Source organism: Zootoca vivipara, chromosome 1 (genome assembly GCF_963506605.1).
Source record: "Zootoca vivipara chromosome 1, rZooViv1.1, whole genome shotgun sequence".
Lineage (NCBI taxonomy): Eukaryota > Metazoa > Chordata > Lepidosauria > Squamata > Lacertidae > Zootoca > Zootoca vivipara.
Window position 1 is genome coordinate 47618131 of NC_083276.1, and position 25109 is coordinate 47643239.

Here is a 25109-nt window from a genome sequence, read left to right on the forward strand (position 1 = left end):
GGGGAATCTTCTTTAGCCTGGACAAAGCAGATTTGGGATAGTTTTAACTCAGGATAGTATTCTTATACGGCGGGTCTCCTAATTATCAGTGTTGTTTCCTACCTGAAGCACATGCAGTAGGGCAAACTAAATAAGGGAATGGCATTTACTATTTGAAAAAAATTCCAACCAACAATTCAGGCAGCTAAGCTTAGGGATTGTGAGAGATCAGCATGACTTCTGACACTTTCCTTGGGAGGAAGCAGTTCTGCACCCTCTCCATGTCCTATGACCAAGTGCTTTGAATTTTCCCATAATTTCAAAAGCAGTTGTCTGCTGGATGATGAGAAGTCTGTTTTTCTTTGAAGTTCGATGTGAGGTGCTCTGGACTATGGCCAGATCTTCCATGTGTACTGGAAAATGTCCTTGCAACATATGAACTTGGTAAACACAGGTTATCTTGTTACAACACAGGATACAGGAAAATGCTTCTAAAACAACTATCGAAAGGATTTGTTTAGCAGACATTTGTATCAAATAATAGCAATTGCTAATGACAAACCTGAGTGCATAAGTAAGAATATCATACAGAAACTGAAGATCTAACAATTGATTTTAGAAAATAAGGTAATGGTGTTCTCAGTTTCTCGTCTTCCATAGACTTGTACTAAGGTGGCAGGTCCCTGTCCATCCCATTTCTGCTGAACCTTCCCTGTAGATTTCCATTCACATGGTAGAGTTAATTGTTTACAGAAAGTTTATAATCATTCTTACGTCATGTTGAAAAAAGAAGGTGTGGGGCCCAGTTTAGCCATTTCTCCACCATAGCATTTATTCAAGATTACATACTCAGTCCTTGCCCATGAAAGCACTAGCAGTTTTCAGTTCTCTGTTACATTAGAATCCACCGCCATCTAGTTATCCACATGGTCAAGTCCATTAACATGCTTGCAACAAGTGCCTTCCCAACTATTTTTTAAAGAAAAGCTTGGTATTTTAGCAAGTCTTCTACCCAGATAAAGACTTCACTTTTAAAACTGGTGTCAATATGTCTTCCTCTGCTCCAGGATTTCTTGGCAGCTTTTGTACACTTGGACAAGGCAGTCTAGACGTGGCTTGGAGCTCTATATATAAAGGAGGCAAGAGAGACTTAAATGGCTGAAGAACTGCAATTGCAGCTGAAAGATTAGGGAGGCTTCACCCAAAGCCAGCATGGCTACAGGAGAAGAAAAATAAAAAAGAAGGTCTGATCGAGGGATGGGGGAGAAATTTGAATTTGTTTGCATTTAATGTGAACCTACTGAATCCCCACTTACTGAACAAAATACAGAAACCAAAACAGCTATACAGTGGTACCTCTACTTACGAATAACTCTACTTATGAATGTTTCTACTTACGAATGGAGCTCCATCTGCCATCTTGGATGCGGCTTAGAAAGGATTTTTTCTACTTACGAATTCTTAGATAGGGTTGCTTCGACTTACGAATTTTTTTCTCCCAATGCATTCGTATGGGATTCGACTTACAATTTTTTTCGACTTACGAACGTGCGTTCGGAACGCATTCAATTCGTAAGTAGAGATACCACTGTATTTTGAAATTCACACTACTCTGAATTTTGCTATGCAATTCTTCAACTAATGTGTACAAAAATGCAGAGCTTAGAGAAAAGTGTGCATAAAATGCACATATTAGTGAAAATGACATACAAAATTTATTAGGGGAGATTGCTTGTATAAAAGTATGCATCAACATTTAACCCAGGCACACACACCTGGTGCAAACAAACACTCACCTGGCACTGGCACATACAGCTGACACACCCTCACCTTCTTCTCTCATACATGCACCTAGACACACTGAACCCAGGCAAACACACCTGACACACACACTATATATCTCTTACCTGACATTGGCAGCACATGCTCATAGTCCCACCCTATCTTATTTACCGGTAATTCTATAAGTTCCTTTATGTAAATCCAAGTTCCCTGATTGGCTATACTGAGAAAATGAGAGAGGAAGGCAGAACAGCCAGTTTGGAGGGACCAGCTACCCCACCAAAATGCTACGTCATATGTTCTGTTTATGTGCTTATTTTGTTTCTTTGCCGGAGACAGGGTATATGTCCCTGGTTTGCTGCTGGCTAGGAGTTCAAAAGAGCAGATCGGCTGATTTGAGATGATGGACAAAAGCAAGCTGGAAAATGAATTCTCCATTCTCTGTAAGTAAAAATGTAAGGCTATAAGCAATGTGAAGGAGGGTTCTGGAGAAACAGGGTTGCCCTTTCTGAAGAACATCCACTGCTGCAGAGACTAGTCTAAATGATCAGAGCAGTGATGTTTTTAAAGGCCTAACTTCTTAAGTTTTATTCAAACTATGCCTTCACTGATCTGGTCAGCCACGAAATAAATACCGTGTTTCTCCTAAAATAAGACGTGCCTCTAAAATAAGCCATGGCACGATCTTTTGAAGGCCAAAAAATGTAAGACATCCCCCCAAAATAAGACGTGTTGGGGGAGCCAGCGGGACGACCCAGAGCGAGCCGGCAAACGCAGCAGCGCGCGCTGCGCTGAGCCCCAGCACAGCGGGAGCCCCAGCACAGCGACGCGCGGAGCTCCGGCTGAACGGGCCCCAGGACCCGGCAGCGGGCGGCGCGCGAAGCCGCAGGACCCGGCAGGAGCCGGCAGCAGCCCCAGCCGTGCCGCGCTGCACTGTGTGAAGCCCAGGGACCCAGCAGCGGGTCCTGGGGCTTCGCGCGGCATGGCTGAGGCTGCTGGCTCCTGCCGGGTCCTGCGGCTTCGCGCGCCACCCGCTGCCGGGTCCCTGGGCTTCACGCGGTGCGGCACGGCGCGGCTGGGGCTGCTGCCGGCTCCTGCCGGGTCCTGCGGCTTCGCGCGCCGCCCGCTGCCGGGTCCCTGGGCTTCACGCGGTGTGGCGCGGCGCGGCGCGGCGCGCGAAGCCGCAGGACTCGGCAGGAGCCGGCAGCAGTCCCAGCCGCGCCGCGTGAAGCCCAGGGACCCGGCAGCGGGCTCAGCGGGCGGCGCACGAAGCCGCAGCACCCAGCAGGAGCCGGCAGCAGCCCCAGCCATGCCGCGTCGCACCGCGTGAAGCCCAGGGACCCGGCAGCGGGCGGCACGCGAAGCCGCAGGAGCCAGCAGCAGCAGCAGCCTCAGCCGCACCGCACGAAGCCCCAGGACCAGGCAGCGGGCTCAACGGGCGGCGCGCGAAGCCACAGGAGCCGGCAGCAGCCTCAGCCGCGCTGCGCTGCGTGAAGCCCCAGGACCCAGCAGCGGGCGGCGCGCGATCCTGCAGGACCCGGCAGGAGCCGGCAGCAGCCACAGCCGTGCCGCATGAAGCCCTGGGACCCAGCAGCAGGCTCAGCGGGCGGTGCAAGAAAGCCCCGTACCATACGTAACAATAAGACATCCCCCGAAAATAAGCCGCGATGTATTTTTTTATAAGAAAAATAAATATAAGACGTGTCTTATTTTAGGAGAAACACGGTAGTAGCCTAGAACTCCACCCATGCTAACACAATAGAAAGGGCATAAAATTATAACTTTCTATTACTACTGAGCTGGGCCAAAAACTAAGAAATATTTCTGTATTGAACTCCTCACCTCTGCGGTAATTTCCCACCCCATCCCACCCACTCTTTGCTCTCTGAGTCCTAATGCCTTTTGAACTGCTGAAAACAACCCTTAGTGTAAAGTCCATTTGGAAGCTCTCTTATTGAAGGTTGCCACTGAGAGTTTCATAGAAAAACAGGTTAATTTAGTACGTGATTATAGAAGTGTTAATTGGCTCAGTGAGATGGTAAATTGTATTCTTTAGAGCTGACATAACTGAGAAAAGCAAGGGCTTAAATGCACCAAAGGGTGACAAGGGTTACTGCCCCACCTACCTGGGCAAGATCAACTATCCAGAAAGTTCAGCAGTTAATCCATGCTCAATTGAGCATGTCACTGCTGCGTCTAAGGTGCACTGAATTACAAACTAACAGCTACTCTATGTTCTTGGACCCAGGATTGATAGGAAGATCACGTAAAAGAGTGTTGTGGAGCACTGCAGAGTTCTGAAAACAGGAGGCCACAGTCAGAGTCTACATGGCCTAACAAATATTTTCTACCATTTCTAACACTCCCGTGCACTTTGATGGACTCACCTGGAACAATGGTACTACCTCTGAAACAACATGAGGTTCCATGGGGTCTTGGAGAAGGATGCACAGGTAATAGATAACCTTTTGCTACAAGAACAAACAACACAAAAATATAACAATGAGAAAGTTGTTCTGTGCTACCAATTATAAGATTATAACCCTGGTACAAGAAATCGCTACCCACATCATTATCAGTATGATAATTTCTTCACGAAAGGATAACGATATCCTAGAGTGGCCAATAAGGTTTCCTTAGGTTAGAGCCACTTAGAAATTCTTTTTTAACCAACAGAGAAGAGACTCAAAGAAGTTTGCTGGCCCCACCACCCATCTGCCCACTGAATTAAGAACTTAACCCCAATACACAGTTGGACCAGGTCTGCAGCCATCCCTCTCCCACTGAGATCTGTTGGTGAGATTCCATTTAGAATTTTCTCATTTCAAGGGGAAAGATCAGCTGGTCCTGAAGAACAGAACAGAGCCCTTTCTGTTGTTGTTCCAACACCACAGAACACCTTGGAATCTGACATGGGAAAATCCTTTCCAGACCAAAAAAAAAAAAGCCCTCTGGTTGCTGAAGAAACAAGATAATCAGTAGCATAGTAAAAGAAGTGGCATATTAGGCTTACCATATAGATGGCTTCGTTGATGACCACATCTTTTACCTGGCTTATCTCTATAAAGGTTGTACTTTCTTTGCCAGATGCATAGGATGAAGTCATCTGTATTCCAAGTGAGCCAACAATAAGCAGAGACTCCTGGTCAATTTTCACGAAGTGCAGGTACACAAGCAAGCCTATCAGTGTGACAAATATAGCAGCAGAGAGCACCGCACTGTTCTGTAATAGAAACCAAGTCAAGAACATTAGGCCAAATCCTTTAACTGACCTGTTCTCTCAACTACTGATTTGAAGACATGATCATGACAAACTTCCAAAGGACTTGAAGCAGCCTACTAACATTCCAGCTATTGAACAATATGGAATGAGATCATAAATACACAGCAACGGAATTGCGCATTATGCATTTGCCCTTCATGTCAAAAGGTTAAGTATAATCCTTATGCTTAGAGACAAAGAGGAGGAAACAAAATCAATCATAGATTAATCTCATGAAGTAGTGTAATGAACAGAAAAGAGGCCTGGACATTTAATAGACTTTCCATAGATAAATATAAAAATAAAGAGAACGGACTTTCCCCTCTCTCACCTGCACTGTTTATCTAATTGTATTTTAATGGTACCTGTTCATATATGTATTATTGGTAAATGAAGGTAAATCAATTATGTTTTTAAAAGCACATGTAAACTTTATTAGTATAATGTAAGAACATGGGGTACCAAAAAATATAAAAAGGCACCAACTTTAACAACTATAGGGAGGAATGATATATTTTAGAGAATATGCTGGCGCAGAAGACCATTATTTGAACATATCAAACCACAGGACAGCTTTTCACTTTTTTATCTTTCCAAAAAGAACATACAGTATGGTTTTTTTCCCATGTACTTCTTTGTTCCTGGAATACTCTTGTGTAATTTACCAGTAATATCTTCCTGACATGTCCCTTTCTGTAAGTTACAGCACAGCTTTAGGATTGTTGACATTCCCAAAAATTTGTCCCATCGGATTGCAGTCCTAGTTAATAATTCTGAACCGATCAAACCAGAGACATGGTGAGTAAACATAACTTACACAGCAAGCACTATACTTCCCCCTGAATATAAATACTTAGGTAAATATAAATACTTAGGTAAAGTTCTACACAACCCAGAATTTATTTCCAGCATTTAGAAATATAATTTAGTTCAAGAAGTTACTGTCTCTGAGTAATTGACCTTCTTTTATAGAAGAGGTTGTTGAAGGTCAATACGACTTACTCCCAAGTAAATGTATACAGAATTGCAGTCTAGCTTACCTGTTGTCTACTATTTTAAAACACACACATTCTTATACTGAGGATGTGCAGTAAATTTACAAGCTGCTACAATCAGACCATGCTAGATTTTCAAAAATCTTCTTTCTAAATCCAGGAATGGGAGAGCAGAGAAGGCAGGGCAAGACTGGACCCCACACCTAAACATACTTAACTTTGGAAATATACACAATAGGGTCAAAAATGGCAATCAGATAAGGCATTATCAGGTATCCTGGCAAGAGTGGACCCCACACCTAAACATACTTAACTTTGGAAATATACACAATAGGGCCAAAAATGGCAATCAGATAAGGCATTATCAGGTATCCTGGAAGACAGGAGAGAAGCAACAGACTCATATTTCTGCTGAGGACCACCTGTTTCTGTGATGTATGTTTTGGGGGGTGCTCTTGAGCTACAGGGTAGGCAATTTCAAAAGTCTATATAAGAGCTTGCACACCAATGTTCTGGGTCCCTCCACCCTCCTGTGCTGGGTGGGGTGGGGTGGGGTGGGTGAGCACCCTGTTGCAACAGTTTAATAAAGATCAGGCTTACTAGCTGCTTTGCTTCTCAATATTCTCTGGTTGGCCTCTGTTACAGTATTTTCTCCTAACAATAGAGAACCTGCATAAGGACTCCATAAGGGAAAAGGAGCAGTTTTTTCTTATAACACTTAACTTTGGAAAGATACACAATAGGGTCTCTCCTGTTCTTTTGCTATGGTACTCTATTCTCTGCATGATTATCATAGGCTGCATGCTTCTAGGTACTTGGACTAATTTAGGAAATAGTGCTACAAAGGTTGCACGCCACCCCAAATCTCTGCCAAAGCAGTGCATGAGATTCCAGAGGTTCCAGGTGCTCATCCAAGGTTGTTTCCGATGAGAATCAAAATACGGTGAAGACTAGGCATCCCCAAACTGCGGTCCTCCAGATGTTTTGGCCTACAACTCCCATGATCCCTAGCTAACAGAACCAGTGGTCAGGGATGATGGGAATTGTAGTCCCAAAACATCTGGAGGGCCGAAGTTTGGGGATGCCTGGTGAAGACTATAGAGTCTTTTAAGAAATGTGCTTTAATTACACATATTTACAACTGAGTTTATATGAAAAAGTTTATATATGCAAGAAAAATCTTGCATCATTGTCATTTCAAGACATTTCAAGAGCAGCTTGTTCTTCATAGCAGCCGGGTATTGCAGCCAGAGCCATCCTAAGCACCATCCCTTTGTTCTTGCTTCCCAGCCAGCTCTCATAGCTGCTGCCCTTCAGCTCCCACATGGTGTTCTCTCTAGTGTACTTCCTTACTTGATCCCAGGTGCCCCCTGCTCCAAGCAACACCTCTCCACCTGTCTGCTATTCCAAGCCTAGTTTTTAAAAGGCACATATTTCCTATGAGCACAGCCTGCCCCCCCCCTAAACGTTTCTCTGTCCACAGTAAGCATGACAACTGTTTTGCAGAGACACGGATTTCTCTGGGATGGGCCATCAACACCTTTTGTCATGTTAACAGCCTCTATCTGAGGTGAGGCTTTGGTTTGGAAAGGGAGCTTAGTCTGTATTTTTCCATTGGCCTGGAATCCTCCCTTCAATACACCAAATATTATCTAAATACGACTGTTCATTCATTTCTACCATTTACTAACAGAGGTTTCTACTGCTATTTTCTAAGCCTATTGAGACTTGTTTCCGAGTACGCACCATGCACAGGTCTGCACTGTTAGGGATGGGGTTGCTGGCGAGCAGAAGGAACTTAGTTACTGTGGAGATTAATGTGCAAAAAGGGCCACACACCCCTTCTGAAAACTCCATTGGTTCACCGCACCTCAAAACTGGTGAAACATAAAAGAACAGCGCTGCTGGATCTAGTCAAGCATGCTATTCTCTCGCTGCCTAACCAGATGTCCGTGGGAAGTCGACAGATACTAAAAAGGATGTCTCCGCCTGGCGCCTTCTGAGCAATTGTGCACAAAGAGTTGCGCTGCATGGCTGCAATCTTTCTGCACCGTGAATTGGAAGTCAGTCCCATTGGATTAAATGGAACTCACTGCCATACACGGGGGTCGGGAAAGAGGGGAGCGGAAGAGTCACGGGGTGAAGTGGCTGCTCTAATACTTGGGGGGCACCCCTCAAGCGGGACGTTTAGGAGTCCCCGTCCGTGAGCCGCCGGCACGGGGCGGAGCCCGTAGGCAAAAGGCGGCCAAGGCCTCTTCCCTTCCGTACCTGGCTGAGAACGAAGAGCCCGTAGGCCACCAGCCACACGGAGCACGTGACGGCGCTGAGCGAACGCAGCTGCAGCCTCGGGCACCGCACCTGGAACTCCCGGCAGGAGGCGCTGTGGTGGAGGCGCTGCAGCGTGATGCGCTCCCCGGACAGGGCCTGGTACCCCACTTCCTCCGCCATCCCCCACTCCAGGGACCGACGAGAACGGCCCAGCAGGCGCGCAGAGCGACTACCACCGTCCTCCCGCCCGCCTCCCGCTCTAGTTTCTGACCGACTCGATGGTAGCGAAGCTCCTCCTCCTTCTCGGCGAGGAACTGTCTCTTGTGCTGGCCGGCCGGCGAGCGCGGAAGGGATGTTTCTTTGCGAGCCTCGCATCTCAGCCCACGATATCCGTCCGTGCCCGCCTTTTCCTTCTCATTCCCAGGCTACACCTAAGCTGGCCATTTGTGTGGTCCCGCTTCTGCAGGGACCAGACCATGGCTGGGACGCAAAGACACGTGCTAAATGTAAATTCTGCGGTAAAGGAAGATGGATGACGTCAGCGACGAATGTTACGTAACGTTAAGAATCCCAGTTAAAAAAGGAAAAGAATGCCAGTTTATAATTTCTCCCATCCCCTTCTTATTCTTAAAGGTAAAGGGACCCTGAGCGCTGACCATTAGGTCCCGTCGCGGACGACTCTGGGGTTGTGGCGCTCATCTCACTTTACTGGCCGAGGGAGCCGGCGTAGAGCTTCCAGGTCATGTGGCCAGCATGACTAAGCTGCTTCTGGCGAACCAGAGCAGCACACGGAAACGGCGTTTACCTTCCCTCCGGAGCAGTACCTATTTATCTACTTGCACTTTGACATGCTTTTGAACTGCTACCCTGTTTCTCCGAAAATAAGACGTAGCCATAAAATAAGCCATAGCAGGATTTTTAAGCATTCAAGGAATATAAGCCATACCCCGAAAATAAGACATAGTGATAGGCGCAGCAGCAATGCCGGCCGCACCAGGAGGAGGAGGAGGGGGGAAAATAAGACACCCCCTGAAAATAAGCCATAGTGTTTTTTTTTAAGGAAAAATAAATATAAGACAGTGTCTTATTTTTGGAGAAACAGGTAGGTTGGCAGGAGCTGGGATCGAGCAGTGGGAGCTCACCCCGTCACGGGGATTTGAACCGTCCACCTTCTGATCGGCAAGCCCTAGGCTCTGTGGTTTAGACCACAGCGCCTCCCGCGTCTTACTCTTATTTTTATTCGTAAAGGTACCCCTGACGGTTGGGTCCAGTCGCCAACAACTCTGGGGTTGTGGCGCTCATCTCGCTCTATAGGCCGAGGGAGCCAGCGTTTGTCCACAGATAGCTTCCAGATCACGTGTGGCCAGCATGACTAAGCCGCTTCTGGTGAACCAGAGCAGCGCACAGAAACACTGTTTACCTTCCTGCTGAAGCGGTACCTATTTACCTACTTGCACTTGTCGTGCTTTTGAACTGCTAGGTTGACAGGAGCAAGGACTGAGCAATGGAAGCTCACCCCGTCACGCGATTCAAACCACCGACCTTCTGATCAGCAAGCCCTAGGCTCTGTGGTTTAGACCATAGCGCCACCTGCGTCCCATTCTTATTCTTACGCAAGTCCAATTCTTCTAGCTAATTCTCGGGCGAATATTGTGGCAAATAATTTCAAGTAGACTCTCGGAAGAAAAAGAAAATTCCCTGCAATTTTTTTCATATAAGCTAAACAAGCTATAGTTTAGGGCCCCACTCTCTTGTCTCCCCCCAATATACTTTTTCTTAATTGTATTTCACTATTAATATACTTCTTCTTAATTGTATTCCAGTTCAACAATTACTTTGATAAAATACATATTTTGTTATGTTCGAATGGATTTATATACCTATTAGGTCCATAAATTACCATATAGCATATATTCAACACAAAAAAGCGACAATTTGTTGTTGACAAAGGACAGCTGGACATATAAAGGGCGCCATTACCTTCAGTAGCTTAGAGCCTCATCAAACCTAAATCTGGCCCTGAGCGGGGTAATAAAACACTGAAAGAGAGTAGGCTAGTTTATCACAAAAAAAGTTAGAAGAATAATGCCTGGACACTTTTCCTCATGCCTCAGTTTCTGCAAAACTTGCTCTTTTTTAAAAACACACAAACAAGCTGGGGATATGGTTCATTTGGGGTGGGATGGGATGGGGTGGGCTAACTACCCCCTTCCTCCCGCATCCTGTGTGTCAGCCCCAGCTTAACTAAATCAGGAGCTCATTGGAGACAAAAGTAACGTATTTTATTGTGGGTCAACTAGCGTGCAAATGTTCCTGGAAATATGGAGTTATGTGCAGAAATGCTATATGCACAGTTACCTGGGAGTAAGACCCGCTGAATGCAGTTGGACTTACTTCCAGGTAAACATGGATTTCACTATTATTCATTGTAATCTTCTCCCGTGGACAAAACAAATAGAATGTTTTCTCACTGTTTAGAATGTTTTTCTCACTGTTTAGAGAAGAATCAAACTTGCTATTTATACCAAACAGCAACCTCGGAGTTTACTACCATGGCAGTTGCATTAGTATATCTATCAGTTTCTATATTAAGTTGCATATAGACTTACGGAATTCATTATATTGCTCTGTTGTTTCAGGTTTTCTATTACTTGTAATTTTTTAATGTGTGTTATGATGTGATAGACATTTTGCACTTATTATGCAATTTCTATCTTGTCTGTTTTATATACTTAACAAGTCTAGGTTGTATCTTCACCATAAAAAGAACATGAAATACATTCATGTTCTTGGAAATTTACATGAACAAAATAACAATAAAATATCCAATGTACAATTTAAACAAAATTCCCAGCACCCTTAACTAACTACAGTTCTCAGGATTCTTTGGGGAAGATGTGCTTTAAAGAAGCTTTAAATGTACACAGTGAGTGTACACAGCTAACATCTGGAGGGTGACAGATTCCCAAACCCTGAGCTATAGCCTACACAGGGTAGGTTTGTTTTAATTACTCTGAATTTTCCACTAGCAAATTGTGATAATTACAGGATTGACTGGTGTTTTTCCATGTCCTGAATGGTAGGTTTCCATGAAGTGCGGAATCTAGTGCTGATTTGGAGAGTGCATTGTTCTGACTCAATATAAGGCAGTTTCATATATTCTCATCTAACTCAGAGAAACCTATGAATTAGGAGTATGATATCAACTAGAGAAAACTAAGTTTGTGGAACTATACCGAGGCTGCAATGCTACACCATTTTTCTGGGAGTAAACCTGGTTGAGTAAACCAGTAGGACTTACTTTTGAGTGACACTAGATAGATAGATAGATAGATAGATAGATAGATAGATAGATAGATAGATGTTGTTTTTTCTGGGGGAACGCAGGGGTATGCAGACCCCTAAACATTTTGTGAATCTAAGTTTGGCCTCATTGAGGGCAGTATTTCAATATGAGTAATACAAAGAGAGTACCCCTAAACATTTTTTAAAGAAAAAAGCACTGGATAGATGATTGATAGATAGATAGCTCAGATGGCAGAGCATGAGATTCTTAATCTCAGGGCCATGGGTTCTGGTCCAGCAGGTTGGACTAGATTACCCTTGTGATCCCTTCCAACTCCACAATTCTATGATATCCTGTTTCTATGACAACATGGCTAAGCTCTATATATGATCTCTTGTAGAACATAGGTTAATACACAGGAGAACTCCGATTTGTTATTAATGATCGGTACTCCTTTAAGCCAGGAGAGCTGGGAGGGTGCAGTGCTTCGAGTGAGCATGGGAGAGTTCAGAACTGGGGCAATGGCAGGGCCGGAATGCTGCGCGCTGCCGGTTCCAGGCCCTTTTGTGTGACTCAGGAGTGGCGCGCGCGTGTCAGAATGGGCGCGTGGCAGCCGGCAAGACCAAGTTCCGGGGTGGGGTGGCCGGCGGCTGCAGAATAGCTGCTTCCGCGCTTTTCACAGCAGCGTCTGTTTTAAGATGATGCACGTCAATCGCGCCCTTTCATCGTTACTTTCCCTAGGAGAAAAATTGTGAGGAGGATACCCCCCCCCCTCTCTCTCTCTCTCTCTCTCTCTCTCTCTCTTGTGAACTAGGCAGTGTGCTTTGATTAGACCGCGAAACTTTGAAAATGCCAATATATAGAGAAGGAGTCGGCTCGAGGACGTTTCCAGAGATGGCAATCAAGATAGGAAATGGTCCCGGGCTCTTTATTGGAAGGCGGCCAACTTTCGTAAAAGGAGAGCTGGCTGGTTCCGGCTGCTCTGCCTCTATGTCGGGGACCTAGCGCTGGGGGCGGGGGCGGTAGAGGCCACTGGTCCCAGGGTGGACCAGCGAGTGGCGACGCTTCGCACGTACGACGAGGTGATGGGTTCATGCCCAGAACCTGCAGTTCAAGCAGCAGATTGTAGGGCGGCGGGAAGACTTCGACATCCTGCGCGGCAATGGCGCCGCTCCAGAAGGCAAAGGAAATCTCTTTAGAAACAGGAATAGCACCTGTTCCTCAAGCAAGGCGATAGATTTCCCTCCCACTGCAACCCTATGACTTTTAACAGGAATTAAAGTATCCCATTGCTTTAATTCCTACCTTTATTTTGATGATTGATTTCAAACACTTGTATAACATCCTTCAATAGATTTCAGGACTGGTAACAACGGCAGCCTCTAAAACATCCATGCCATGATAGCATTGGCAATAGTAATGGAGCCAGCATGGTGTAACAGTGGCAGTGTCGGAGCATGTAGTAGCGTTTCTTCCCTCTGGCTATGCTATATTTTCCAATCCTCAGGCCCGTGTGGATTATGGTTTTGTGAGGCTTAGTGGTTAGAGTGTTGGACTCGGGCCTGGTTAGAAACCTCACTCAGCCATGAAGCTCACTGGGTGATCTTAGGCCAGCCACAGTCTCTCAGCTTAGCCTAGCTCACAGGGGTGTTGTGAGGGTAAAATTGGGTGGTGGTGGTGGAGAACCATGTACAATACCTTGAGCTGGAGGAAAAGGTGGTATATAAACAGTGTGTGTGTGTGTGTGCGTGTCCGAACGCACCTCTTTACTTGAAGATTGAGAGGTGATGCAATTCAGTGTGAACCGTCCAGGCTTCACAAATGGTCCTTGAAATGTCTTGCTTGACCCTTTGGACGGGCGTGGGGGGGGGAGTACAAATATATTTTTAAAAGAAATGTAGATGAGCATGGCGTGCATGGAATAATTCTGAAAGGGCAAGCGACCCGCAGCAGGAGAAGAGAGGGGTGTGTGGAGAGGGGGGGGGGAAACGTACGTCCCAAAGGAGAAGGCAGCCAAGGCAGGTTGATCACGATTCTGCCCCGGGGTCTCGGCATCCCCTGGGGCGCTCGGAGGCACACCTCCGCGGAGCTGCGCGGCGATTGGCCGGATGGCGAGAGGGGCGGGCGAAGAAGCATCGGGGCGGGGAAAGGGCCGGGCGGGTGCGCTGCCTCGCCTGCTCAGCTAGCGGAGCAGGCAGCTTATAAGGCGCGAGCGAGCGAGGAAGCGAGCGATCCGGTTCCTCTTCCTCGGTGCTTTGCACATCATCACCTCCGTCATGTCCCTTCGCAGCAGCTTCGCGCGGCTCCTCAAGCAGCAGGCGGGCTCCCCAATACATGTCCAGAAGAGACCGGCGCACTCGGTGGCCCTCATCGGAGCCCCTTTCTCCAGGGGGCAGGTGAGTGAGCACCGCGGGGGAAGGGGGGGAGAGACGAGGCGGTGTTTGGGGGGTTGGAGACAAGGGGGTGGGGGCCTTCTCTCAAAGTAAAAGGCTGTAACCCTGCTGCAGCTGGTAGGAGGAATAGAGCTGGAGGGGGAGGGGAGGGGAGACAGAAAAGGAAAGGTGCAGTGGTTAGAGTGCTGGATTAAGACATGGGGGGCCGCGGATCTGGTCCCCCACCCACGCAGCCGAGAAGCGCCCTGGCCCTGGGTTCTGTTGGGTCAGGCACTGCCTCTCAGGCCCACCTGCGTTGTTGTGGGATAAAATGGGGAGAAAAAGAACAATGGAAGAGCTCCTTGGGGGAAAGGTAGGCTAGAAATGTAATAAATAAATGAAACAAAGCCATGTTAAGCCGCTGTTCTAAAAGGACAGCATCCTCCCTCCCGCCTGGGGGTGATCCATGAGGCCGGGGGGGGGGTAACGCTTCGCCATGATGCTGGAGGAGTACTGCACGTGCTTCCCCCCTGTGGTCATTGGGGCAGGGATGGAATCCTTAAGATCCCCAGAGTGATATTTTATGGCTGGCTGGGTGGGTGTTGTTTTAAGATGCGTATATCTCTAAAGGGAAGGACGGTCGGAGCAATGTTAGCTGCCGACGGGGGAGTGTTCCTGCGCGCACCGGGCAACCGACTTCTCGAGCGTAGAAATTTCCACGCGCTTCCCTTTCAGCGCTGTGACTCAGCGGCGTCCTCTTCTCCGCTTTCGCGGCGGCGCGCATAGCATCACCGCTCCTCTTCTGCTTTGTCTTCCTCCAGAAAAGAAGAGGAGTGGATCACGGGCCCGCAGCCATAAGAAATGCAGGGCTGGTGGGGAAGCTGACTGGCATGGGTAAGTTAGAGGTTTATTTCGAAAGAAACCGCCTCTCCCATAGAAACATAGCGGGCTGCCTTAGACCCAGTCAGACCACTGATCGCTCCAGATCAATATTTGTCCACATAGTGACTCTCCAGGGTTTCAGGCAAGTCCCACTTGGAGATGCTGGGGATTGAACCCCGGGACCTTCAGTGTGTACCGTTAAGCTACATCCCCAACAATTGCTTTTCATAGAGAAGGTAAGTGAGTTCTCCCCCACCCCATGACTGATTGAGTCTCTTTAATGCAAGAGTTAGCTGTTGGGAGAGATTTGGCACTCTTTGCAGAAATACAAACTTTTTTTCTTTGAGAGGAAAGCCCTCTCAATTTGGAGCCTGGTATATATAAGAAAAAGGTGGCATGTGTCCTCTGATGGGCTTCTCAATAAGGAGGCAAAGGAACCCAGAGGCTCCTAGAGTGACCTTTGTTTTCCTCAGAAATTGTCTTCTTTGATTGTATGCAAATAATGAAATGCTTGTGTAGCCAGAGGCAATGTCCTTATTTCACCTTAGATAATTGTTGTTGTTTTTTGGCATTTTGGGTTCAAATAAAAGCAGAAGCTGCCCCAAGGCACAGCTGGCTTAAGACATTTTGATGGGAGGCAAACAATAAAATTTGCACCCCCTCCCATCAAGATACATCATACCCTATTTTGGCACTTGAGGGGGGGGATCCTACAAGTGCCTCTTCCTGGGGGTAAAAATATAATAACATAATAAAATTAAATGATTTAACAAATTGCTGTCTTGTCATGACCACCAACACACACACACACCAGCAAAAAAGCTGTCTAGCACAGCTACCTCAGTCAACTCAGTGGTATGACCAGCCAAAGAATCAAGATTTAATATTACTTTAATATTGCATTTGTGGTGTTGGAGAATCAACAATTTTCCCATGTCTATTCCATCAGAAGTACCGTATATTCTGACGTATAAGACAACTGGGAGTATAAGACGACCCCCAAATTTTCCAGTTAAAAATAGAGTTTGGGATATAATCGTCGTATAAGAAATTTTGTTGTTGTTGTTTAGTCGTTTAGTCGTGTCCGACTCTTCGTGACCCCATGGACCATAGCACGCCAGGCACTCCTGTCTTGCACTGCCTCCCGCAGTTTGGTCAAACTCATGTTTGTAGCTTCGAGAACACTGTCCAACCATCTTGTCCTCTGTCGTCCCCTTCTCCTAGTGCCCTCAATCTTTCCCAACATCAGGGTCTTTTCCAAGGATTCTTCTCTTCTCATGAGGTGGCCAAAGTATTGGAGCCTCAGCTTCACGATCTGTCCTTCCAGGGAGCACTCAGGGCTGATTTCCTTAAGAATGGATAGGTTTGATTAAGACAACTGGGAGTATAAGACGACCCCCAAATTTTCCAGTTAAAAAATAGAGTTTGGGATATAATCGTCGTATAAGAAATACAACCCGGCGTATAAGACGACCCCTGACATTTGAGAAGATTTTCCTGGGTTAAAAAGTAGTCTTATATGCAGGAATATACAGTAATCTCACAAGGTGACTGAAGCAGTTTATTTACCAAAATCGGGCCTAAAGCTCATAGTTTTCTGCATCCAATAACTTGAATTCCCTGTGTTGAGTTATCAATGCTAAGTCTTAGCATATTCCTTTTGTGGTTTTGGTGAATGAATGAATGAATGAATGAATGAGAAGGGTATGTGCCAATGTCCCTTATGAGTCTCTTCTACTGGCAGTGTCTGATTTCCAGAAAGTTGTGTAATTGGCAGCACAGCTGTCATTTTAGCCAAACCCGTTTAAAGCAGTGTAGACTCAGCATTAGTCACTATCTTACACATGGGTAGGCAAACTAAGGCCTGGGGCCCGGATCTTGCCCAATTGCCTTCTAAATCCGGCCTGCGGACCGTCCAGGAATCAGCGTGTTTTTACATGAGTAGAATGTGTCTTTTTATTTAAAATGCATCTCTGGGTTATTTGTGGGGCCTGCCTGGTGTTTTTACATAAGTAGAATGTGTGCTTTTATTTAAAATGCATTTCTGGGTTATTTGTGGGGCATAGGAATTCATTCATCCCCCCCCCAAGGTCTGAGGGACAGTGGACCGGCCCCCTGCTGAAAAAGTTTGCTGACCCCTGATCTTACAGGTACCCTACCTGCAATTCACACAAAACCTGGATTTGGGCTATTATGTCAGGAATTAACAAAGTTGATTAACTGATCACTTATCTCAGTTTCCTGAAACATTGAACATCTTGAAACATTTGCAATATGAACTGATCTTAATGTTAATTGTCTGATCTGGATATGTTTGCTATATCCATTTGAAGCATCCCCACAAACAGTGTGCAGCCTTTTCATATTGTGAGTTACAAAAAATATACAGTGTGAATTGTGAGAATACTTCAAATGATTGTAAAAGCATATATAGATTAGGCAACTAACTATGCAGATCCATCAGCTGTTCAAAATCAACTACAAAACTCCTTGGGTGGTATTCAACTAAACAGTTACAACAGGTGTAGGCAACCTAAGGCCCGTGGGCCGATGTGGCCCAATCGCCTTCTCAATCCGGCCTGCAGACGGTCCGGGAATCAGTGTATTTTTACATGAATATAATGTGCCCTTTTATTTAAACTGCACTATCTGGGTTATTTGTGGGGCATAGGAATTCGTTGATTTTTCTCTCTTCAAAATATAGTCCGGCCCACCACATGGTGTGAGGAACAGTGGACCAGCCCACAGCTGAAAAAAGTTGCTGACCCCTGAGTTACACTGTGCAGCTAAAAGCTGTTGTGCTAGAGTCACTTCCTTGCCCTCTCCTCTCCCCACATACACATACATACATACATCTGCTGTAGAGGGTTGGAGGATTCCCCAGAGCAGATTTAGCAGGGGGGTGGGGAGTATGCAAGGAAAGGAGAGGGCATTGAAGTAATATTGAACAGCTAAAATCCATTGTGGTACAGTACCCTTTTAGTTGTGTACCAGCCCATTTATTTGGATAGCGTTTAAAATCCAGCACATGAAGAAAACGCGCTCCTGGTACTTCAAACCAGTGGAAAATACCTGGTATAAAAAGAGAGACAGCAAACTTCCCCCAAAGGTGCTAAGACACCAAGCACAGCATGTGAAAACTAACAATTGGCTCTTAAACAACTTGTAACTATTTGAGTAAGGAAAAAAAATGAGAGGCTAATTTTGTAGATGTTTATACAGGAATAGCACATCATGGATAGCCTTACAGGTGGAAGGGGGAATAAATGCATTGTCCCTTAATTAAGAAACTGACACATTGCAATTGATTAGTACTATTTCATTGGCATTGCTTTCAAATGCAGAAATGTGCCAGCCCTCTACATGACCAGTGAAATTGATTGTTGAATTGCCCCATCCATATTTCTTCTATTTCCCACTTCCAAGTGTGCCCATCCTATATAATAAAGTCCAAGTTGTCCCTGCGTCCAAGCTGTCCCGTGTGTCCCTGGGTCACTGTGCATGTCCCCCATGCACACAGGGATTGGACGGAGAGACAGGACGCACACGCGCTCTCTCTCTCTCCCCCCCCCACCTCTGCCTCCCATTTCCCTGCGGCCGCCAACTGCCGTTCCTGGCCGGACAGCCGTTGGGACTTGGAGCGGAGTGGCGGGGGCAAAGAAATATGTGTTATTGGGGGGAGTTGAGAAGCAAGGAAACCGTAGCGCCGCTCGGAGGAGGAAATGCCTTTGAAACCCCGGCTCCCCTGGGCTTAGGCAGCCCCAGCCTCCGCTAAAGTCCGATCCTGCATGAAACAGGTGGCCTCTAAGGGAAATCCACGAATTAAAGTCCAGGCAGGAGGCAGATCTCGGCTCTAACATCATCCGCTGCTGTGCCTGCTTGGATTTTTGTGTGTGCGTGTTTTCATGTCCGACCATTTATTGCTGTAAAACAAAGATATAGAACGGGATGCCTTCATTTTCCTTTCCTCTCCCTCTCCCTCCCTCCCCGAGGGTGTTTACTTTTCTTTTTTCCTCCACAATAGGAGAGGGGGAAAGAGGAACGCTCCAGGAAGTGAAGCACCCCCCCCAAAAAAAAATCCAGGATCCTTACAGGTTGGGGACACGCAATGGTTAAACAAACATTTAAAAACAGTATACCACTTTTTCAATAACTAACATTGAGGCAGAGTCGCCTCTGAAATTCTGTAGGACAAACATTTTTTAAAAAGTACTGAGGAGCACTCTAGGTGTCCACCAGTCCTTTAATCTTCTTGAGGGTGGACATGGAAAGGCTTTTGCGCTTTCTACTCGCTCCTGCCCCTCCCGCAGCCCAGCCTCCCCTGGAGAATGAGAGAGGGAGAGAGAGAGACAGAGCGATCAGACTGTGAGCAGCAGGAGGAGGAGGAGGAGGAGCGGCTGCAGCAGCTTGGCTGCACCAGGCAGCTCATGAAAAGGCTTTTCTGCTTTCTACACGCTCCTGGCTCCTGCCCCTCCCGCAGCCCAGCCTCCCCTGGAGAATGAGAGAGAGAGGGCGGGGACTGAGGGAAGGGACAAATTTGTTGATCTTCCACTGGGTAAGCCAGATCTGCCACAAGCCTACCACTGTGCCTGGGAGACTTATGGGAGGACAGAATTCACAAAATGTAAAATGCCATTAACAGCATTTATATATGGTCAAACTATCTCTCTGCTTTCTGGAACAACATGTCCCTGCCGTGTCCTTCAGGGAGATACTGGGAATGTCTTTTTAAAAATGTGTTCTGCAGATTTCAAACTTGGGGCAATACCTTGATTTTAGTAAATGGACACAACATATCATCAGTACACTGCTTCTCTTCCATCCCTCCACTCATAGTAAATGGGGACAATGAAAGTTTCAGAACAGGCTTGAGTTTCAACCAGATCCGTTATGAGTGTCAGTTTACCAACAGTCCCATGCTTCAGAAACCAATACAGATCAGGAGATTGCAGAGTAAATGAATTTACATGTATTTTAGACACAGAAAATATTTCCCAATGTGCAAGTTGGTGGGGGGGGGGGGGAGGCAAGCAGAGCTGCTTTGAGAAAGTAAAGATGCTATTTATGCTGCAGCATTGCAGACACTATTGCACTGACCTGAGTAGGCTTCTTCTCAATGCTTCTCAAGTTGCATTGTTCCACCACATATGTTCTAGCAGCAGCAGGAGCGCAACCCCCTCTGGGTGGGACAATGGCGGGACCCCCTCCTCCCACCTCCTGGCAGCTCCGGCCGCCCCTCGCAGCTCGAAAACCTTCCTCAGGCCTCATTTCGCCCCCTTCGGAGGCCGGCTGGGAAAATGCCTCCACGACGAGCGGGGCTCACGGCTTCCCCTCAGCCCCCTTCCCTTTGTCTCGCCTCCCTACCCCCTTTTCCCAGCGGCAGGAGCAGAGCTCGCTCCTAAACTCATTGTCGGTTGTCGGGCAGCAATGCCTCTGAGCGTGTGCAGAGTGCCCGCACTTTTCTAGCGCCCGTTTACCTAACGGGCTGAATGACACTAGTAAGGTATAAAGCAGCTGTGGAGTATCCTCAGTCTGGAGCCAAATTTAATCTGCCCTCGGAGTCTTTTCCAGCTGTAATACGGTGAGGAGAAATGGTTTTGATGTTGTACAAAAGGTGCAACTACAGCTCCTTTCTGAGCAAGAAGATCAAACCACAAAGGGAAATTTTTAGACCAACTCATGTTCCTTGCAAATACAGTTCTACCTTGGTTTTCGAACAGCTTAGTTCTCAAACATTTTGGCTCCCAAATGCTGCAAATCCAGAAGTGACTGTTCCAGTTTGAGAACCATTTTTGGAAGCCGAACCTCTAAAGGGGCTTCTGTGGTCTTATATGCAGGAATATACAGTAATCTCACAAGGTGACTGAAGCAGTTTATTTACCAAAATCGGGCCTAAAGCTCATAGTTTTCTGCATCCAATAACTTGAATTCCCTGTGTTGAGTTATCAATGCTAAGTCTTAGCATATTCCTTTTGTGGTTTTGGTGAATGAATGAATGAATGAATGAATGAGAAGGGTATGTGCCAATGTCCCTTATGAGTCTCTTCTACTGGCAGTGTCTGATTTCCAGAAAGTTGTGTAATTGGCAGCACAGCTGTCATTTTAGCCAAACCCGTTTAAAGCAGTGTAGACTCAGCATTAGTCACTATCTTACACATGGGTAGGCAAACTAAGGCCTGGGGCCCGGATCTTGCCCAATTGCCTTCTAAATCCGGCCTGCGGACCGTCCAGGAATCAGCGTGTTTTTACATGAGTAGAATGTGTCTTTTTATTTAAAATGCATCTCTGGGTTATTTGTGGGACCGGCCTGGTGGTTTTACATAAGTAGAATGTGTGCTTTTATTTAAAATGCATTTCTGGGTTATTTGTGGGGCATAGGAATTCATTCATCCCCCCCCCCCAAGGTCTGAGGGACAGTGGACCGGCCCCCTGCTGAAAAAGTTTGCTGACCCCTGATCTTACAGGTACCCTACCTGCAATTCACACAAAACCTGGATTTGGGCTATTATGTCAGGAATTAACAAAGTTGATTAACTGATCACTTATCTCAGTTTCCTGAAACATTGAACATCTTGAAACATTTGCAATATGAACTGATCTTAATGTTAATTGTCTGATCTGGATATGTTTGCTATATCCATTTGAAGCATCCCCACAAACAGTGTGCAGCCTTTTCATATTGTGAGTTACAAAAAATATACAGTGTGAATTGTGAGAATACTTCAAATGATTGTAAAAGCATATATAGATTAGGCAACTAACTATGCAGATCCATCAGCTGTTCAAAATCAACTACAAAACTCCTTGGGTGGTATTCAACTAAACAGTTACAACAGGTGTAGGCAACCTAAGGCCCGTGGGCCGATGTGGCCCAATCGCCTTCTCAATCCGGCCTGCAGACGGTCCGGGAATCAGTGTATTTTTACATGAATATAATGTGCCCTTTTATTTAAACTGCACTATCTGGGTTATTTGTGGGGCATAGGAATTCGTTGATTTTTCTCTCTTCAAAATATAGTCCGGCCCACCACATGGTGTGAGGAACAGTGGACCAGCCCACAGCTGAAAAAAGTTGCTGACCCCTGAGTTACACTGTGCAGCTAAAAGCTGTTGTGCTAGAGTCACTTCCTTGCCCTCTCCTCTCCCCACATACACATACATACATACATCTGCTGTAGAGGGTTGGAGGATTCCCCAGAGCAGATTTAGCAGGGGGGTGGGGAGTATGCAAGGAAAGGAGAGGGCATTGAAGTAATATTGAACAGCTAAAATCCATTGTGGTACAGTACCCTTTTAGTTGTGTACCAGCCCATTTATTTGGATAGCGTTTAAAATCCAGCACATGAAGAAAACGCGCTCCTGGTACTTCAAACCAGTGGAAAATACCTGGTATAAAAAGAGGGACAGCAAACTTCCCCCAAAGGTGCTAAGACACCAAGCACAGCATGTGAAAACTAACAATTGGCTCTTAAACAACTTGTAACTATTTGAGTAAGGAAAAAAAATGAGAGGCTAATTTTGTAGATGTTTATACAGGAATAGCACATCATGGATAGCCTTACAGGTGGAAGGGGGAATAAATGCATTGTCCCTTAATTAAGAAACTGACACATTGCAATTGATTAGTACTATTTCATTGGCATTGCTTTCAAATGCAGAAATGTGCCAGCCCTCTACATGACCAGTGAAATTGATTGTTGAATTGCCCCATCCATATTTCTTCTATTTCCCACTTCCAAGTGTGCCCATCCTATATAATAAAGTCCAAGTTGTCCCTGCGTCCAAGCTGTCCCGTGTGTCCCTGGGTCACTGTGCATGTCCCCCAGGCACACAGGGATTGGACGGAGAGACAGGACGCACACGCGCTCTCTCTCTCTCCCCCCCCCACCTCTGCCTCCCATTTCCCTGCGGCCGCCAACTGCCGTTCCTGGCCGGACAGCCGTTGGGACTTGGAGCGGAGTGGCGGGGGCAAAGAAATATGTGTTATTGGGGGGAGTTGAGAAGCAAGGAAACCGTAGCGCCGCTCGGAGGAGGAAATGCCTTTGAAACCCCGGCTCCCCTGGGCTTAGGCAGCCCCAGCCTCCGCTAAAGTCCGATCCTGCATGAAACAGGTGGCCTCTAAGGGAAATCCACGAATTAAAGTCCAGGCAGGAGGCAGATCTCGGCTCTAACATCATCCGCTGCTGTGCCTGCTTGGATTTTTGTGTGTGCGTGTTTTCATGTCCGACCATTTATTGCTGTAAAACAAAGATATAGAACGGGATGCCTTCATTTTCCTTTCCTCTCCCTCTCCCTCCCTCCCCGAGGGTGTTTACTTTTCTTTTTTCCTCCACAATAGGAGAGGGGGAAAGAGGAACGCTCCAGGAAGTGAAGCACCCCCCCCCAAAAAAAAAATCCAGGATCCTTACAGGTTGGGGACACGCAATGGTTAAACAAACATTTAAAAACAGTATACCACTTTTTCAATAACTAACATTGAGGCAGAGTCGCCTCTGAAATTCTGTAGGACAAACATTTTTTAAAAAGTACTGAGGAGCACTCTAGGTGTCCACCAGTCCTTTAATCTTCTTGAGGGTGGACATGGAAAGGCTTTTGCGCTTTCTACTCGCTCCTGCCCCTCCCGCAGCCCAGCCTCCCCTGGAGAATGAGAGAGGGAGAGAGAGAGACAGAGCGATCAGACTGTGAGCAGCAGGAGGAGGAGGAGGAGGAGCGGCTGCAGCAGCTTGGCTGCACCAGGCAGCTCATGAAAAGGCTTTTCTGCTTTCTACACGCTCCTGGCTCCTGCCCCTCCCGCAGCCCAGCCTCCCCTGGAGAATGAGAGAGAGAGGGCGGGGACTGAGGGAAGGGACAAATTTGTTGATCTTCCACTGGGTAAGCCAGATCTGCCACAAGCCTACCACTGTGCCTGGGAGACTTATGGGAGGACAGAATTCACAAAATGTAAAATGCCATTAACAGCATTTATATATGGTCAAACTATCTCTCTGCTTTCTGGAACAACATGTCCCTGCCGTGTCCTTCAGGGAGATACTGGGAATGTCTTTTTAAAAATGTGTTCTGCAGATTTCAAACTTGGGGCAATACCTTGATTTTAGTAAATGGACACAACATATCATCAGTACACTGCTTCTCTTCCATCCCTCCACTCATAGTAAATGGGGACAATGAAAGTTTCAGAACAGGCTTGAGTTTCAACCAGATCCGTTATGAGTGTCAGTTTACCAACAGTCCCATGCTTCAGAAACCAATACAGATCAGGAGATTGCAGAGTAAATGAATTTACATGTATTTTAGACACAGAAAATATTTCCCAATGTGCAAGTTGGTGGGGGGGGGGGGAGGCAAGCAGAGCTGCTTTGAGAAAGTAAAGATGCTATTTATGCTGCAGCATTGCAGACACTATTGCACTGACCTGAGTAGGCTTCTTCTCAATGCTTCTCAAGTTGCATTGTTCCACCACATATGTTCTAGCAGCAGCAGGAGCGCAACCCCCTCTGGGTGGGACAATGGCGGGACCCCCTCCTCCCACCTCCTGGCAGCTCCGGCCGCCCCTCGCAGCTCGAAAACCTTCCTCAGGCCTCATTTCGCCCCCTTCGGAGGCCGGCTGGGAAAATGCCTCCACGACGAGCGGGGCTCACGGCTTCCCCTCAGCCCCCTTCCCTTTGTCTCGCCTCCCTACCCCCTTTTCCCAGCGGCAGGAGCAGAGCTCGCTCCTAAACTCATTGTCGGTTGTCGGGCAGCAATGCCTCTGAGCGTGTGCAGAGTGCCCGCACTTTTCTAGCGCCCGTTTACCTAACGGGCTGAATGACACTAGTAAGGTATAAAGCAGCTGTGGAGTATCCTCAGTCTGGAGCCAAATTTAATCTGCCCTCGGAGTCTTTTCCAGCTGTAATACGGTGAGGAGAAATGGTTTTGATGTTGTACAAAAGGTGCAACTACAGCTCCTTTCTGAGCAAGAAGATCAAACCACAAAGGGAAATTTTTAGACCAACTCATGTTCCTTGCAAATACAGTTCTACCTTGGTTTTCGAACAGCTTAGTTCTCAAACATTTTGGCTCCCAAATGCTGCAAATCCAGAAGTGACTGTTCCAGTTTGAGAACCATTTTTGGAAGCCGAACCTCTAAAGGGGCTTCTGTGGTCTTATATGCAGGAATATACAGTAATCTCACAAGGTGACTGAAGCAGTTTATTTACCAAAATCGGGCCTAAAGCTCATAGTTTTCTGCATCCAATAACTTGAATTCCCTGTGTTGAGTTATCAATGCTAAGTCTTAGCATATT

At 46.6% G+C, this 25109-nt stretch overlaps 2 protein-coding genes across 2 annotated transcripts in view; one reads left to right on the forward strand and one right to left on the reverse strand.

Moving 5' to 3' along the window:
- Positions 1 to 785: 785 nt before the first annotated feature.
- Positions 786 to 8575, reverse strand: PIGH (phosphatidylinositol glycan anchor biosynthesis class H). The gene is made up of 4 exons (XM_035113756.2): positions 8287 to 8575; positions 4775 to 4984; positions 4149 to 4232; positions 786 to 1103 (listed from the first exon to the last, which is right to left on the reverse strand). The coding sequence occupies exons 1-4, from the start codon at positions 8464 to 8466 to the stop codon at positions 1023 to 1025; spliced, it is 555 nt and encodes a 184-aa protein (XP_034969647.1). The 5' UTR covers positions 8467 to 8575; the 3' UTR covers positions 786 to 1022.
- A 5212-nt stretch (positions 8576 to 13787) lies between these two features.
- The window catches only part of ARG2 (arginase 2), a 29664-nt gene continuing 18342 nt past the window's right edge, over positions 13788 to 25109 (forward strand). The window contains exons 1-2 of the mRNA XM_035113768.2: positions 13788 to 13968; positions 14766 to 14838. Coding sequence (XP_034969659.1) covers positions 13849 to 13968; positions 14766 to 14838 — 193 coding nt within the window. The 5' untranslated portion in view covers positions 13788 to 13848. The remainder of the gene's footprint in view (positions 13969 to 14765; positions 14839 to 25109) is intronic.